This window comes from Dinoponera quadriceps, unplaced genomic scaffold (assembly GCF_001313825.1).
Source record: "Dinoponera quadriceps isolate SergipeBrazil2010 unplaced genomic scaffold, ASM131382v1 scaffold2952, whole genome shotgun sequence".
NCBI lineage: Eukaryota > Metazoa > Arthropoda > Insecta > Hymenoptera > Formicidae > Dinoponera > Dinoponera quadriceps.
Genome location: NW_014557517.1, coordinates 63,178 through 80,903, shown reverse-complemented (window position 1 = coordinate 80,903; position 17,726 = coordinate 63,178). Strand labels below are relative to the sequence as shown.

General features: G+C 46.2%; 1 protein-coding gene across 15 annotated transcripts in view; it reads left to right on the top strand.

Annotated features, from left to right (window-relative positions):
* Window positions 1–65: 65 nt before the first annotated feature.
* Window positions 66–17,726, top strand: part of LOC106749200 (RNA-binding protein lark) — an 18,584-nt gene continuing 923 nt past the window's right edge. The window contains exons 1-7 of one of the 15 annotated variants that reach the window (XR_001374822.1): window positions 2,237–2,342; window positions 5,011–5,174; window positions 5,283–5,828; window positions 6,006–6,075; window positions 6,190–6,289; window positions 7,020–7,106; window positions 16,499–16,588. Coding sequence is in view for 9 of the 15 variants with exons in the window: in XM_014628396.1 (XP_014483882.1) it covers window positions 5,031–5,174; window positions 5,283–5,828; window positions 6,006–6,289; window positions 9,366–9,413; window positions 15,635–15,728 (1,116 nt within the window). In the remaining 6 variants the exon portion in view is untranslated. Of the gene's footprint in view, window positions 205–2,236; window positions 2,343–5,010; window positions 5,175–5,282; window positions 5,829–6,005; window positions 6,290–7,019; window positions 7,107–7,370; window positions 7,703–9,365; window positions 9,414–10,281; window positions 12,882–15,634; window positions 15,964–16,498; window positions 16,623–17,726 lie in introns of those variants that run through there. The other 14 variants (XR_001374826.1, XR_001374821.1, XR_001374823.1 and 11 more) reach the window with 14 other exon arrangements.

The following is a 17,726-nucleotide window of genomic DNA, read 5'->3' as shown; positions in this document are numbered from 1 at the left end:
TAGTGGGCCAGCTTAGGTTAGGTCACGCTTAGGTTGGCAATCGTGGGGACTCTGGGATCGGAAGTGTCGGGAGGGACGCGCGCCGTGGTCCGCACACACACTTCTCAGTTCGCCCGTTTCTCTCTGCCATCTTTTATCCGGAGAAGAAGCGTGTGTTTTCGCGTCCTGCTGTGAATCGCGCGATTTTACGGAGACACTGACTCGGTGAGTACCCGACGCCGCTCAGAAACCTCGTGCGCCCGCTCGCGCGCGAATATCCGCAGGAACGCGATCGGAAACTGATCGGCCACCGCGTACACACGGCGGCGGTGCGTCGCCTCGAACGGCCTCACACGCCATTCGGCCCGTCGCCGGTGTCCGGCGATTCACCCTGAACCGAATTCCGTCGAACACCCGACGCGCGACCGGACTAGTCGCCCCGGTGTGTCGTACTTCGTTGCTCCTCGTCTCCGCTTTCTTTGTCGCCGGGGCCGACGAGACGCCCTACGTGTAACCCACGCTGCGTTTGCCGCGTTTCTGTCACGAGAAAGAGAGAGAGAGAGAGAGAGAAAGACAGTCATTTTTGCGCATCTACGTTGTCGCAGCTTAAACCCGTCCAAACATCACATCGGCTTGCGCGTCTCGTTTCCTCACCTTCTTTTTTCGGCGGGTTATCGATCGGAACATATCTCGGGGGAAGGAGGGGAAGTACAGTTACGGATATAATATAGAAATTTATCCAACGCGGCTGAGCGTAAAAACGCATTTTATGCTCATCGTCGGGAACTATGAGCACAGGTGGGAATCGTCTCATTCGCGTATTTTCGTGGCGTCGGGCGTCACGAATTACGGCAGTTGTGTTTGTCTCGCGCCGAGATAAAACTTATCGACGGTAATGACGCGCCTCTCGTCGTCCTACGAATCTCTCTCTCGCTCTCCTTTCTCCGTCCTCGTCGCACGCTCGTTCGATCTCTCTCCGTCCGGCTGCAGTAATTTTCCACGCAGCTTGTGCCGTGGCGGCGCGACTCCGCCGTCGAATCGATGCGAGACGCATATATCGCGCGTATTTCTCGAGTCTACAATTTAATCGGCGATCATGATCGCGCGAGCGTTCGCTCCGCAAATGCTCGCTCTTGTGTACATTCCCCCGGTCGTCGCGATGACGCGCTTGTTTTCGCGCCCCGGGGTTAATAATATACTCTTCATAATACACGACCGCGGCAAGTTTCCAATTATTGCGGATTCTTTCGCGACGCACGCGTGAACTTGGCGACTTGGCCGACCGCCAGCTACATTATTCGCAAATATGCGCCCGTTCGAACGACTGAAAGTTGCACCGATTGGCCGAGTCGAGGAATTCGGTCGAATGTTGGCAATTTCTGTTTAATCTCCGCTCGGTGGTTTGTCTTTTTTAGTTGAACTGGTTGCACTAGTTCAGGAAATATACATACGTACACATTGAAGCGTATGAACCGTACATACGAGATTCTCACGCTTCAGTGTGCGTAAATTTCTTCAACCGGTGCATCTAGTTCAGCCAAAAAGAACAGACCGTAGGTAAATAATTCGCTTCACTCGACCGACTCGAACAATACGCTCGCATCGCTCTGACGTTACGCCTAAAAATATCGCGCGAAAATGCTTAGAGATACTCCGTGTTTACCGAAATCGTCGAACGAATAACCAGCTGCTTTTGCGTATTGCGCCGCAGCAGGCGATCTCTCCGCGTTGACGCCTCTGACGTTGCCGGAGATTAGATTATCGCTTAATCGTGATTATCTGTAGTACTTGTGTATCCTCTTTTCCTTTCAATATCTCGACGATTACTTCCGACAAATCTATCAGCGCTACGCGGGACCGTTCTTGTTCTCGCAGACGTCTCATTGATTTAATCCCAAATGAGAAAGAGGGAAAGAACGCCGTGACGCCATTATCGTTTGGCACATCGAGACCCTCGCGAGAAAAAAACGACACATAATAATAGCAGGGCGCGACGTGCATAGCGCGTATGTATGTATCGTCTCTTCCCGCTCTGTTTAACGCACACTACGAACGAGCGTGACGTTTTCGATTGAATAATTCGGAAAGATGGCGGCGATTGAGAGCGAGAGAGAGAACGAGTGGAGAAGAGCGTATCATGATTCTCCCGCGTTCGTCCATCTGGCGTCTCGACTCGTGCGTTTCCGTCGGCGCTCGGCAGCCGGCGCAGCGCGTCGCGCCGCCAGCGACCGAGACCGGCCGAAACTAGCCGAGTGGGCGCGACGAGCGCGACGCCATTACTAGATTGCGTTCTCTTGTGAAAAGTCGTGCGCAGCGAAGGCCGGCGTCGTTTCCGAGTGTCCGTTTGATCATCGTTGTTCCTGGTGAGTAGAGCGCGATTAATATCCAGCGAGTGCCGCCCGGCTCGGTTACGTCCCGCGGAGTATCGTCCGCGTGTCGAAATTCGCGAGGAACGCCCGGCGTTCGAGCACTGCGAGCAGGTACTTTCACCGCCGTGCCGTGGGAGCGTTTTCTCCGCAGCCATGCGCTCTCCTATGGCGTCCTTTCGCGATGCGCGGGCACGCCGGGAGAGCGGGTATCTTGGAGAATACGTGGCCCTCGCGAGTTTTCGCGCGCGTCGATTCGCCGATTATCGCTCTCTGTCGTGAGCAGAGCAAGATGGAGAAACGAGAGAATACGAGGTGTCAGGATCGCGCTAAACAATCGCGTCCGTTTCTTCTATTTGTTGCTGAAGGGGCGCCATCTCGGGATGCGTCATCGAGCGATGCGAGCGAACGAGAGAGAAACAGGAAGAGGAGAGATCGGACGCGACAGGCGGGGAATAGTCTCAGGGATATCGTACTCGCCGAGCGAAATTTTCGATCGAAATTTACCGCACGCGCGACCTTCATAAATAAATATTAATATGATCATGTCACGTAATGGCGTCGCGACGTAGGAGCGGCATTATTTCCGGCGAGTTCGGACTTCTGGCGCTACGGAAGTCCATGCAGGAAAGTGAATCTTGCATTGTTCACGTGTGAAAAAAAAAACGCGATCGATGTCGTCTCGTGTACGTGTGTATCGTCAGGACCCACGCTCTCGCCGGCCATCACGCCGGCTTCGCGTCTCGCTTCGGCAACGCGACGCAGCCGCCTAGCGCATCCACGGAAATCTATGGCGGAGTCGACGTAGTGGGGATGAATTCGTTAGCAGGGAAATAACTTCACGCGACGCGTCTCAGGAGTGTAATTCTAACACCTTCTCGTGCGACCCTGAAAATTGTTCGCAGTGCGGTTTGATCGTTGCCCGTGTGTGAAAGAACAGTGTTGTTACTCGTGTTATCAATGTATGCGTAATTCTTGCATTTAGTTGATTGTGTGATAATTGGTTTGTTCTTTTTAGCTGCGCTGTTGAACTGTCGCAATAAGTTAAAACGAGACGAATGGTCTATTCTTTTTAGCTGCCGGTGCGATAAGTTAGAGTGCGAAAGGTGTATATTTTGTCCCGTCCTAACTTATTACACCGGTTTAGCAGTGCAGCTAAAAAGAACAGATCGAAAATATACTTGTCTCACTCGGACTTGTTGCACCAGTTCAGGAGTACAGCCAAGAAAAACACCAAATAGGGACCCTATTCTGAACACATATCGAAGTAGCTAGTGTGCTCTTTTAATTCCAAGTTTTTTTGTTTCTCCAGTCGATGTAGTGAAAGTTTCAACACCCCCCCCCTCTCCCCCCCCGACAAATTTTGCTACGTTTTCGGCGTCCGAGATTTTCTTTTTTTAATTATCGAGAAATATGTTTTTCTATTGGATATTACGTTGACCGTACGGTAAATTCCATTAATAGAACTAAAACAATTTATTATTTCCTAGGTGTAATGACATCGAGAATTTTCAAGAGCATTATTTGCGCATCATGATTGTTAATAATTTAATGAATCGGCAACGAATCTCCAAAGTGTCAGTTGTGAATACGTACACACAGTATATATGTAAATGTTAAAAAAATAATGCGTTTAATTGGAAATTTTCAAGGTTACTATGCCTAGGGAATGGCATAATATTAATGGAATTTATTGTACAGTCAATCATAGGACGAGATGTATTACGAAACTAATCGGGGAAAAAAAAATGTTGCAACTGTCCTGTGATTGACCCTACTAGCGTCATGTGTCAAGTTCGAGACAGATGGTGCGTTTTTGCCTGCTGAATGGAAATACGCCAATCAGACATTTCTAGTATATCCCTAGATCTCACCAGATCTGGCACGAAAACAAGCACCGTGCGCTGCAGACTTTAAGTTGAGATTTCATTTGTTGTACGACGAGTGTTATCGGATAAAGAATTTCTGAGATCCTTAACACTATCTCCGATTATCCAAAAAAATTCTTTATCCGACAAACTCATAAGACAAATAAAATATTGGCCTAACGTTGCTTTAGCCTTGAAAATTAGAAGGGCATATTTAGCGTTCGATACGTCCAGAATAGAACTCATTTTTTTTCTTATCTAAACTAGTATTATATCAGAACTTGTTTCCTTCTCCTTTCAACGCTAGGTTGCAGTCGTAGACAGAAAGATCGTCTCAAAAAAGTTGTTCCATTAGGCACGGTGATATTAGAAATTTCGAACTAGGTGTATTTTTTTTAAATATTCGTGTATCATGACTGCTGCTTTGAGCATCCTTGTCACAGAATAATTAGCATTCATGATGCATGAATATTCAGAAATGAATATAGATATTTCAAATTCGAAATTTTCGATATCTCACTGTGCCTAATGGGACAACTTTTCTGTCCACGACTGTACATATTTGTATCATTCTAAAAAGAAAAGTGCAACCTACTTCAGCTAAAAGGAATAAATCTGATATTGCAACGAATGAATTTGAATAAAATTAATTAATATTTAAATGAATATATAAGAAGTAACGATATTGATAGTTGAAGGAGAACTTAAGCTAAGTTATAAAGGAATAGATAGCGGAACGAGACAAATATAGGTGTATGTGAGTCGCTGTACTAAACGTGCATCTTTGTAACACTTAGGTTCTCGTACGAGCCACAAAATGCCGGGTTTTAGCAGCGTTGGCACATTTAAAATCTTCATCGGCAATTTAGCCGACAAGACCTCGAACGCCGACATCAAGCCGTTGTTCGAGAAATATGGAAAAGTCGTCGAGTGCGACGTGGTAAAAAATTATGGCTTTGTGGTAAGTAGCCTTTGTTGTGCATATCCTCGTAGAGACGAGATCTTCGGATCGAGCGCGACCTGACAGATGACGTTAACGCAAATCGCACTTTGTTGTTGCCCGGCACAGCATATGGAGAACGAGGAGGCAGGGAGGAATGCGATTCAGAATCTGAACGGGCATATGGTCCATGGGCAACCGATCAAGTGCGAGGCTGCAAAAAGTCGTAAGGGGCCGAACACCCCCACGACGAAGATCTTTGTCGGCAATCTCACGGACAACACGAAGGCGCCTCAAGTGCGCGAGCTCTTCGCCAAGTACGGCACAGTCGTCGAATGCGACATCGTACGGAACTACGGCTTCGTCCATCTGGAGGCGACCGGCGATGTCAATGACGCCATTAAGGAGCTGAACGGGCAGATCGTCGATGGACAACCGATGAAGGTGCAGATATCCACCAGCCGTGTACGACAGAGGCCAGGAATGGGCGATCCCGAACAATGCTATCGTTGCGGCAGAGGCGGCCACTGGTCGAAAGAGTGTCCCAAGGGTGGAATGGGCGGTGGACCGGACAGGAATGGATACAGAGACCGAATGTTTGGTCGCGACCCCTACCCGCCCCCACCGCCACCGCCATTCCTGAGGGACCGCCTCATGGGTGGTGGCCGCTTTGGGGTGAGTTTTCTTACCGTCTCTAATCTCCATAAAGTGCATCGTCATCAATAGTGATGCGATCCTGGATCAGCTGGGTTCGTCGTTCGCCTTGGCAAACGACCGATCGCACAGCTGGTCGGTCTCCGGGACACCCTTCCGTCTATTAATTCCCGACGGGGATTTTGCTCATCTCTACAGGACTATGAAAGCTACTACGACAGGAGAGGCTTCGAGGACACCAGGGATCTCTACGAGAGGCGGTTTACGGGTATGACAGGGCCCTGTGACATGGGAACTTCCATGTGCGGGCTAGACTTTCCACCAATGTCAATGCCACCTCTACCACCCAGACGAGACCCAATGCCTGCTATGCCTCCTCTAGGTATGGGATCCATGCGAGACACTGGCTTCTCCCGCGGAAACGAGTATGGCATGTTCAGCCGCCGATCACCCCCTCCGAGTGGCAACAACGGCCGGTTCAGGTGAGTAGGTACCCGGCGTAGCCGACTGCCCATTCGTCCGACTTAACATTGTGAACGTTCCAGGCTGGATTAACAGCTCATGCGAATTGGGGTTCGGTGATTCGTCGACATTTTTTTCTAGTCTATCGTACACTTTCTTTCTCTCGCCATGTTGATTCGTCTCCTTCTTACAGTATATTTCTCCTTGGTTTTTTTTCTCGTTTACATGGTTTTACCACAAAATAGCGAGTGTTTAAGTCTACGGTAGGCTGTCTGACGCGATCGCGGGATTCTGATAATTTTCCACGCTACTTTGTTTACAAGTAAACTTCCGGCTCTTTGGCACTTTACGTTCAAAAACTACCGAACTACTATCCAGTGTTTCTACATTTTGTTTTACCTTGTTCTTTGGTTTGTAACCTTTCGCTGTCGGAAGTTTCGTGAAATTTTGCGTGTGGTAAAGACTTGCACACACACTTGTGCTGCAACGGTATCATTGCGGGACACAAAGCATGACTGTTTTTATCGCTTTGTTATTACGCATATTATTACTTGTACTTAAGATTCTGAGAAAAAATAATAGTATTGTTTTTCTTTTTTTCTTTCTTTTTTCTTTCTTTTCTTTTTTTTTTTTTTCCTTTTTGATGCACACGTTCGAGTGTCGACCCGATGCCCACATGAGTGCAAGACTCCGTCGTAGTGAAATGTTAATATATAACGCTTGGACGTTTCTGTACATTCTAAATTTCAGTGCACCTCAGGCTGCGTACCATCTTTGTCCATGAACGCGGGCAACCCTAGAGAGACAGTCCCGGGTCAGCGTTCAAGTCGTACAAGAGTAAGTCTTTGACTCAATTTTGTTAGCGAGTAGTCACGCCTCGTTCTTGTCGCTGCAACCAATGCGCGTCAAAAGTATACACAGCAGCCCGCATATTTGTCTCTCTCTGCGTCCTCGGTGGGCCTCGACTCGGGTCTCGACTGATTGTGCCTTGAACATGTCGACTGCTCTTCTAGGGATGTCCTAGTTCATAGACTCTCTTGTTCCATGGCATTAACTGCGAGATTGGCCTGTATGTCTCTCATAAATCCTTTGTGTTTCAAGCGCTCCCTATTACGTACATCACTCGACCGGGAGTGGCGCGGAGGCCTGGGATGAAGAAACGTTCCTAAGGAATGCGAACTAGAATTTCTTGTGATCGCACTACCGATCCGCGCGAGCCAGGATGCGATCTGCAATTTTAAAACGAACTCTCGTGCGGTGTAGATAGAGAAAAAAACAAAAAGATTACGAAAGAAAAAAAGAAACAGGGCTGGCGCGATTTTCAGGAATGGCGCCTCGAATCGATTGTCTTTGAAACGTGTCGTAAGTAGAAACCAGCTCTCCAGACGAATTGGACAGTAAGTTTGTACATACATCGGCATTTCCTTTTGTAATCTTTACAATCCAGTTTCGTCAACTTTGCGATCACACGCATAATAAACAGCGCATTTCCTTTTCTTTCCGTTACTATTTTTTTTTAATAATAATAATAATAACGTCGATTCGGCTTTTGGCGCGAGGGCTCGATTTTCTTTCTTTTTTTTTTCCTTTTATCAACTTGCAAGTACAAAGATTGACGGCAAAGTAACATACTAGTTCGCACAGTTCCGGTCGTTGGTAACATTAAATATGTCTCGGATAGATAGCACTTTATCACTTTATTTCTTTCTTCTTGAATATTAATATGAAGTTGAACAATTTGTTCTAGTTTTCGTGTATAATATATGTATATTTCACAATTTTATTTAACATATAAAGTCTAATTTACTGGTGTTTTGAATTATACAACGTGTTTTCGTTCGATTTTTTATTCATTGTTGATATAATCATGCCAATAGACGGGAGGAAATTCTTCCGTGTCCGCGTGTAAACGAGATATTCTTCGCGTATAAAGCAAATTCGAGTCGCGCTCCAAGTCCCGCGGTTATCTTGAATCTGTATCCGTGGTGAGAAACGGAACGTCGAAATTTCACACGAGGCGAACAGAGTAAATTGAACGCGTGCGGAGCATTCCAGTTTTGTGTTTCCACGAAATTCACAAATCCATGGTTCTTGAAGCTGACTTCTACTCACGAGGTTCAAAGCTCTTCATGTATGTAAATCCATTCGCAAAACGTTCAAATAGAAACAGAATTGATTGAATTTCTCAGTTTTTCTAAATACTTTGAATTTGTTGTTGCACGTTACCTTATTACCCCCATACAATCCCAGCCTGGGCTGCAAGTGGCTCTTAAACAATACAACGAACACACATACACACACCCATTGACATATACAAACATATTCTCGTTGTTTTTTTGCGAAGCGTTGTGATTTGCAAGTCGCATGGGTGAAAAATCCAGTCTTACCGCTGCCTGCCTCATATGACTAGCTACACACCTTCCGTTCTCCGTCAGCTCCCCTTACTCGTTCTTCCACACCCCTCTTGGCAAGTTAGTATCTCGAATCGTGTCGATCGAGGTATACAGATGGCGAATAATCACTTAGTTACTTGCACTCCACTCCATTCTCTCTCTCTCTCTCTCTACGTAGGCTGTAGTTGAATACCCATGTTGCGTCTCTGTGCTCGCGAGTCTGCAAACGATTTCTAATCGTACATCGAAGAAGGCCTCCCGGCTCCGCTCGTCGAAGTTTCTCCTTTACTCGCGCGCGTGTATGTGTGTTGTATGTGTGGTTCGATATAGTAGAAAGATAGGAAGTTCCGCGGCAATACTTTGACACGTAACGTGTAACAACTTGCGCACAGTATCGATATATAGGTTCTTTCTCTCTCCGTCTCTCGCGATAGTTGCGCGACCACGATACATTCCATCCTGATTCCCAACTCGACCAGTCATATTAGGCGAGGCACGTGACTCTTTCTCTACCTCTTTCTTTCTGTCTCTCTGTATCTTTCTACCCCCACCCCTTCTCTCTCTCTCTCTCTCTCATTTCCTTGCACGTAAATATACAGGGACTAATTCACAAAGTTAAGCCTTGGACAAGGGAGCCAGTATATGGTATATATTGATCTGATACCATTGGTAGATTCGATTATTTATTATACCGCTGTTATAGTAGAGGCATGTACGAGGACTTCAGCCGAGATTCGTTTGAGGAACGTAGGTAAGTAGAGTAAAACTGACACTGGGTCACATAAGATACCACCATGCCCGAATTGAAATCCTTGCTCTTGTGAACCGCGATTTAAATACATTAGTTCTACGTGTACGCGTACATGTACGTGCAGCGTACGGTGTATGTATATACGTGGAACCAATAAAAACCGCTCTCTTCTTTATGTTACGATTATCAAACGCGGTGAAACGTCTAAAACACGGTACATTGTTGTTCGCCCGCTCCAACACATTCTCTCACCGTTATGAAACATCGGCGGTAAGAGAAATTGTAAGCGACATTGGCCAGTCAAGTAGGATAAAACGCGTGTCGTCAGATGCATCGATGCCGCGATTCTCAAGAATAGAAATTTTCCCATTCGCAAATTGTTCGTCGCTGGAACGAACGCGCGCGAGTAAGAGACAAAAGGATGTGTACCTTGAGAGATACGATGTTTCATAAGGAAGAGCGCTCGTAAAGCGAAAAAAGAAAAAAAAACTTGACAAGGAAAAACATCTGAAGTCTGAATTGCGCGATTATCCCACTTACTGCGAATCGAACAAATTAACGACAAGTTAGCGATGAAAACGAGGTATTCTCCGAGCTGCTGTATATCCATCCCTCTGTTCTATCTTTGTTTTGTTATCTTTTTCTGGAAAAAAATCTCACTTGTCTACTCGCAATCTTTTGATCTCTACGAGCTATCTCTCTCTCTCTTTCTCTCTCCCTTCAGTTTTTTCTCCCCTCTCTTACTATTTAAATATTTATATATGTATATATAGATCATCTTTACATATATTTAATCTGTAATTGCCCGTGCTTTGAACGTATACCTATCGATCTCGTATGACTGACGTGGCTTAATTTTGGTTACCAGACCGGGATTACGAGGCCCATCGCCGTCGCGCCGGTTCGCACCATACTAAATCGTCGCGTCGGGCTCGGATCGGTCGGATCTATAGTTCGTCGGTCGGGTCGTCTATCCGTCGGCTAGCAGGAAGCCTCGGAACCGAGATACTCTTGGCCGTCTGTTGATCTGCACGCGCGAAGATCTGCCGCCCGCTCTATGCGAACGAATGCTACCCGTCGCAGTGCGCTCTATTACGGAAATAAAAACGCCCAATAAGAAAAATAATAAAAAGAAAAAAAAAAGAACCGGAGAAATGAACAGTATATCTCAGAAACACACCAAATGAGTCTCAGCCGTCAAGTCACAGTGATATCATGCAGAACTTTTTTTCAGAATTACACGAATTCTCCCCCCCNCTCCCACTCGCCCCGCGACTGTCCGACCTTCTCCTCGAGATTCTCATCGATCCCTTTGCTCTCCCTTACTCACACACCCCCTTCTCTCTTTCTTTCTCTGTCCCTCCCGCCTTCATACACTTGTATAAAATCAGATAGGATTATCCTCGTCGTAAGGACTCGATGATATATACGTGTAGCTACACCGCGGAAACTCCTCGATCCTTGACGGATTAATGTTGCTCCGGTGCGAACGTTGATCTTAGCCGGCCCCTCGGAATCACATGGACTCTCCGAGTCTGGGCTCTCTTTCGCTTTTTTTCCCCCCGCTTGATTTCGTTCGGGATCGACGAGCGTCCCGGTGGAGCGGTATTCTCTTGCGGTGACGCGCCATCACCATCTGATAGACACGTAACACACCTACACACACCTACACACACACACACACACACACACACACATATACACTTTGTCGGGTGGTGCTTTCGGTTTTTCTGTGACGATGACGCACCCCTGCTTCTCGCCGCTGCGTAACGATCGATAGACGACGACGCGCTCCCTCCGTGTCGCGCGTACACGACGCACCTCTCTGCGGGAGTCGCTCTCGAATGAATGATCGACACATATACATACACGCACACACACTCCGATATCGCTATGCGGCGTGTTCATCGCGTAGGGAAGAGCAAAGAAAAAAATAATCCATACGATACCTCCGATCTCGACTCGGTCTCTCTCCGCGCGCGCGTGGACGCGGTCTCGCGCAGCAGAGGAACGCGCGCCGAGTCCTCCCTCGTCGTCGCTTATCATTAGGTCGAGACGACGTATCTCGTCGGGAGAGGTAGCGCGGACATTCTCGCGGCGAAATGGCGGGAACGTCTACAAGTGAGCAATTGCGGAAATGCGATCTCGCTAAGTAGGAATGCGCCTCGCGATTTCGGTGAGGAAGGAAGAGATCGCGCGCGTGTCGTCTCGATCGGGACTCTGTTTCTTTCGAGGGGATGAACGCGACGCGCGACCCTTTCCGAGAGGGGGAGCTTGGCTCTGAGAGAAATGCGGAAATACGCGAGCCCGTCGAGCGAGTGATATTGTATCTTGAATATGACGGGACCGACGAATTATGAGAGATACGCGTTTGTGTCGCCGCGACCTGCAGTATTCCATTGTTACTTTTCACACCGGTTGTTTTTGTATGATCGCTCTCCGGGAGAATGATACAGTCGCGAATTCGAAAATGTATTTGTACACGTATTAAATAATTGCACTCCAATGTACATATATCTAATATATACAACAAATTTAAAATGAGTTACAATAGTATATATCAGATATATGTATATGTGTGTCAACTCCTCTCTCTCTCTCTCTCTCTCTCTCTCTCTCTCTCTCTCTCTCTCTCTCTCTCTCTGTATGTTACTTGTAAAATGTATTTTTTCGATGTGCACTATTATCACACCGCATATTCTTGTACACGTAGATGCGTGTTCTATTAAATGTACGTACTAATACGCTTACAAATACATAATCAGAGTCGTTATTCGCGAATACGATTGGTTTTTATCGTCGGTCTATTGCGAACGTGGAAAAGTGTTTAGAGACCTTGTATGTTAAACATACTCGCGAAGCAATTTAGTGGACCGTAGTTGTATTCGCGCGCCTAATAAAAGTAGCTTTTACCGAAATTCTTCAACCTGCAATGAGGAAGTTCTAATGGGTGGGTAGTAAGCGTGCGGGTTTGATCGTTGAAAAGTATCCGTTTTCACATTACCTCAACGTTTTAACGGGCGAAAAAGGAAGATAATTATAATCGGACTTGGATCCGCAGAATGCGTCGATTGCGTATGGGAAAACTTAAGTGGGCCGTGCGACCATTTATCGTTAGGGTATATAGTAACGTAATCATTTTATTAACGTAGAATTAACTCCGACGTAAGGAAGGAAAAATGAAAAAAAAAAAAAGAAAAAAAAAGTAACACGGATTATCCGACATGACAAGGGACAAGTAATAATCGTCGTTAATTATGCCCGAGTTGTAGCCTGTAATAATCGCACTTTCGTTTTCTCTCGAGCGTAGACACTTGTATAAGCCGTTTTTTTTTCTCTCTTCTCTTACCTTCCCTCTACGTCTCTTCTTTTTTTCGCTGAGAACCGCCGTGTTTTCGGATTAAGGATTATATGAATAATAACCGCAATGATGCTAATGATAATAATAATAATGGATATTAAGAGAAATGTGTAATAACAATGTACTTGTGGAATTCACAAAAAAACGACGTGTGTTGCGTGTTTCTTTAATTACATCACACCGACCGCTCTTTCTCTTCTCGCCGTTACCCTCCGCCAGCAGTTAGCGACAACAACAAAAACCATCATCACCACCACAACCACCATCATCATCATCTCATCATCATCATCATCATCATCGTCATTACCACAACCACTGACCATCGTTTTACCCCAAAAACGACCCTGCCTCTCCCAGCCCGAAATTTTTTATCGGTTACCATTTTGTATCGGACGCGCGCTTCTTTTTCGCTGGCTTCCTGCGCGCGTTTCTCCCTCGCGCTCGCTCAACAAAAAAGCGAAAANCCCCCACTCGTCGGGAAGTCGCTCGTGATCCAAAACGCGTGCGGCGTCGTCGTACTCACTCGTGTTGTCTTTACGGAGCCACTCCAATCGACTTTTGTGCGCCAATTTTTGAAATTCCTTCCTTCCCCCCCCCCCTCCTCGTCTTTAACCGCTAATTCCATGGCAGGGTTCCACGATAGGTTTTCCATCGAGCGCAATTCGGGCTATAATTGCTGCTTCCCTGTATATTTTTGTTACATGCGATACCGTGTGCAATATCTCTCTCTGTGGATCTGTAACATTGATTATGCGAGAGAGAGTATTCGCGCGTTTTCTTTCGTTATTTTCTTTTCTCCCAAGCACCACCGATATTCGCGTTAGTCCATGTGAATTTTCACGTAGAGCGAAAAAACGTGGTTGAAAACACTTCGTCGCGCGTAGATAAGCGAGTCGCCACGCTCGACGACGCGGATAAGCGAGCCGGATACGTATCGGCGGTTGTTACTTAACTTTCCGACGCGTGCGCGCTTGATTAAATGATTCTCGACAGATCAGATGTTACGATTCGGACAGACATTGCACTGTATCGACACGCGTTGGAAATCGGTGTTACGCTACACCGATGACCATACTCACGTTTATGTGTGCATAAGTCTGTCTCGTCGACTGTTCCTCCCTCCCCTCTCTCTCTCTTTCTCTCTCTCTCTTTCTCTCTCTCTCTCTATCTCTCTCTCTCTCTCTATCTCTCTCTCTCTCGGTTCTGTCACGCAATTTCCTGTCGAAGCCTCATCCTATCTTTCATTCCGAAGCACTTTATTCTCGCAAGGTAGGGTCGAGAAAACGGACGAAACGCACATAACGTGACCTTTAACGTAACGTGACTTTTCTCGGGCACGCAAACGTGCGTTCGCAAAGTTGAAGTTCGAGCTGGTCGCACGATGCGTGCCCGACGACCGAAGGTTTTCGGCAATTCTGACACTCGTACAAGTACAGAATGTCCCGGAAGCTCCAAATATCTCGCGCCCAAAATTCCGCAGCAAAATTCGAAGCCGATTTCAGCGCAGTGAACATTTTACGAGAAAGCTTCAGTTGATATTGTTAAATTTTTATATGTGAAATATCTTCTTAATTAAATTGGAATGCAATTTGAGTCTAATTAGAATTAGGACGAATTTTCATATCTACTTAAGTTTCCTAAGCCCGACTCGCCAGAATTTTTAAGTAGTCATTCTCGAATATCCGTCATTAATAATTGACGTTTCGCTGTCGAAATAATCTCCAGTTCCCTCCCATAATCTGCAGCTTATCTGTACGGTCGAAAGGACATCCGGTGACTGCGGAACATCCTGCGTGTCCCGTGATAGCGTGACACTTTCGTGTACTTAATGTGTCAGTTTTGCATAAATGAAGGAATTTTCGAACTCGACATAGTCGTTTCCTTCGAATCTCGTCTGTGTCGGTTACTCGATATTAGTCTGAGAGTAAAAGAAAAAAACTCGTAATCTCCGAATATTTGACCAAATTCTTCGAAAAGACTCTTCCTCGCTCAATCTGTGCCACATACGCTTAATCTTTCTCCCTCTCTCAGGTGTTTTCTCATCGCGAGCCATCATCCCAATTGTATTGATCGTATCGGACGATGATGCTCTTCTGAACTAAGACATTATTCTCAATTATATAAAACAAACGAACAATAAAGTCCAATTGTAGATGTAGTTTGCATATATTGACATTAAATTCCACAAACGGGTAACCCGTTATTTAATCTTTGAGAATTAATTAGATACGTTTCGATCGTTTATCGCGGTCGTCCTCGGTCGAAATTACAAATAATCAGTAGTCATAATAAAACAAAGTAGAGAGATCATACTTTATAAAACGAGCATTATTGTCGGACGCGCTGCCTGTTTGCAGAATTTGATGTAAATATATGCAAATTACGCCTGCAATTGGGCCTTTACTCCCGTTTGTTTCATATAATCTTCATTTTAATCAAGAAGCTTTGTAGTCCTTTAATTGAGATTACTCTCGATATCTTCCGCCTTTAAGATGGTAAACTCAAACTTGTCTATCTCGATGAATCTACTTCTCTTTTTTTTTTCCTTTTCTGTCTAATCGCTTGTTTCAATTTTAATAGTTAAGAGAACAGGGGTCCTAACTTGTCATACTTTCGCAGAGGTCAACTTGCGATGCCGCGAATACGTTAAAATGATGGTAACACAGCGACTGTGTGACGATAAAGTGAAGTCATCTTACCGTATCCGCGAGCATCTGGAATTGAACTGGCTGAAGTTATAGTCGTTTCGATCTCTGAATGAGAATCCTCTATCTCTGCCTGTAAAGAATTAAGGGCCCGTCGTTAGCGCGATCCATCGAGCACTATGTGATATCGTTCGTTGTATGACTGATGTTTTCAGAACAATTGGCACTGCGGATGAGGTGGTTGCGCACGAGCTAGCATATAGCGCAAATAAGTCGCTTCATCACGCATACACGGACGTGGAATACTAATTCTCTATCTATATGCATAAAAATATATATATACACACACATATACACGTATCGAAACGAGAGAACAGGAAAAGAAATGACGGATTACGCCTGCTACACACGCTCTTTTACTCGCCTTATTAGTAGTAATACACGAGATGAGAGATCCTGTTTTGTACGTCTGACTCACCATTTACGTGTGTGTTTTTTGCAAGTTCTTATTTTTTAATAAACCTCAAGACACGTGCGAACGACATTCTTCTCCTTGAATTGTGACTGAAAATTCACCCACCCTTCTGGCTGGCTCTCTTGAACTAGACCGAGTTTGTTTGCCGATGATTGATTCGCGTTTCCGTAGACATCGCAGCGCGACACTGAGAAGAAACGGAGGTTTCGGCGAGAGATTGTCAATTTCACTGGATTTCAATCGGTATCCGTGGTGCAATTTTCTCCGGATAATCGCGCTCCAGCCTCTCTCCATTCTTCTCAGTCGAGCTCGCATTTCTACTCTGTAAGACGGGGACAGGGAGTGAAATTCGCCGCCGTCCCGTCGCCGTATTTACATGTCTCCGCATATGGTAACGTGTTGCTGTTATCACGCAAACGTAACTTAGCCTTAAACTTTGACGATCAAAGCCGAAGTATATCGCCGCTTCCGGGAGTACATAACCGGCCGGATGATGCGAGAAGCGACGTGTAAATAGATCACGGTCAATGTTATTCTCTGTATCTTCACACACCTGATCTCTCTGTCAGTATGTAACATGGTAATGCTTATTGTTATGTGCCAGTCAAACTTGCAGATTCGGAGGTTGAAGGGTCTACAGAATCGGATTCGGACCCGGACTCTCCGCTTTTCCACCCGACCAACGGCAAACAGGGCGGCCCACGGCCCACCTATACCACTGTAGCCTAATGCGCAGTGCGGTCGCAGTGTGCGAAAGAGCCCTCCCCCTCAATGTTACTTTAACAGAGAGAGACCAGAGTGTCGTCAGACGATTTCACCCGCAAGCCAATTTGCCGGTGAACCTCGGAACACGAGCGTGTTGAGAGAGAACCAGGCGCACACTCGACCATCTCTCCATACCGTGATATGGTGAGCACACTGACTCCTCCTGTCCGATAAAATAAGTAGTAACTTTACTCCGGGAATCCGGGAACAAAAAAAAACGAAGATTGAATCCGCCGATTGTATTCGGTATGATAATAAGTTAACAAAAGTCGGCGCGGGAGTAAGGTCGGTCGGACCGTTTCCTCTAATCGGCTCTTGTCGCCGGATTTGCGAGTTTGATCGGTGCACCAGATGCGAGAGAGCGTCGGATTAACTTGACCACTCCTTTCTTATCACGCAAACGGTACCGTTCGGCCGAGATCGGGTGACCCCGGAGCATGATCGTCGACGGGAACGTGTGTTCACACCGCGGATGTGTCTCAGAGCCAACGTCCTGGGACCAAAAAAGTGGAAAAGAAAAATATACATCTTCCTCGGGTGTGGCTAAGTTCGCGTGAACTTTGCCGTTGGTTCTGGGACGGGTCTTGCATCCCCACGCTGAAACATAATCCCTCCCCCCCTCTTTCTCTCTCTTTCTTCCTTCCTTTCTTTTTGTTTTCTTTGTTTTTCTTCGAGAGCGTCCTGTTTCTTCTCCTGTCCATCACCCGAGCGTATACGTCTCTTTCGAACACACCCCGATCACCCCGCGTGGGGAAACGTGCGATTACAGAGTTGCGTGCACGCGTTTATAGTACACGCGTGCGAAACTGTCATATATATATATATATATATATATAAACATACACACACCCGTCGTGTGGAAAATAAAAGCTCGGTGCATGAAGTGCACTTGCACACGGAGAACCCCGTATCGGCTAACGCAAGTACTATCTTTCTCTCTTTCTATCTCTATCTTTCTCTCTCTTGAGGATTTTACGGTATAATATCGGTACCGGACTAATCGTCGGGACGATAACGACGGAATAGGTCTGGCCCAAGTCGCAGCCTTTCTCCCTCCCCCTATCTCA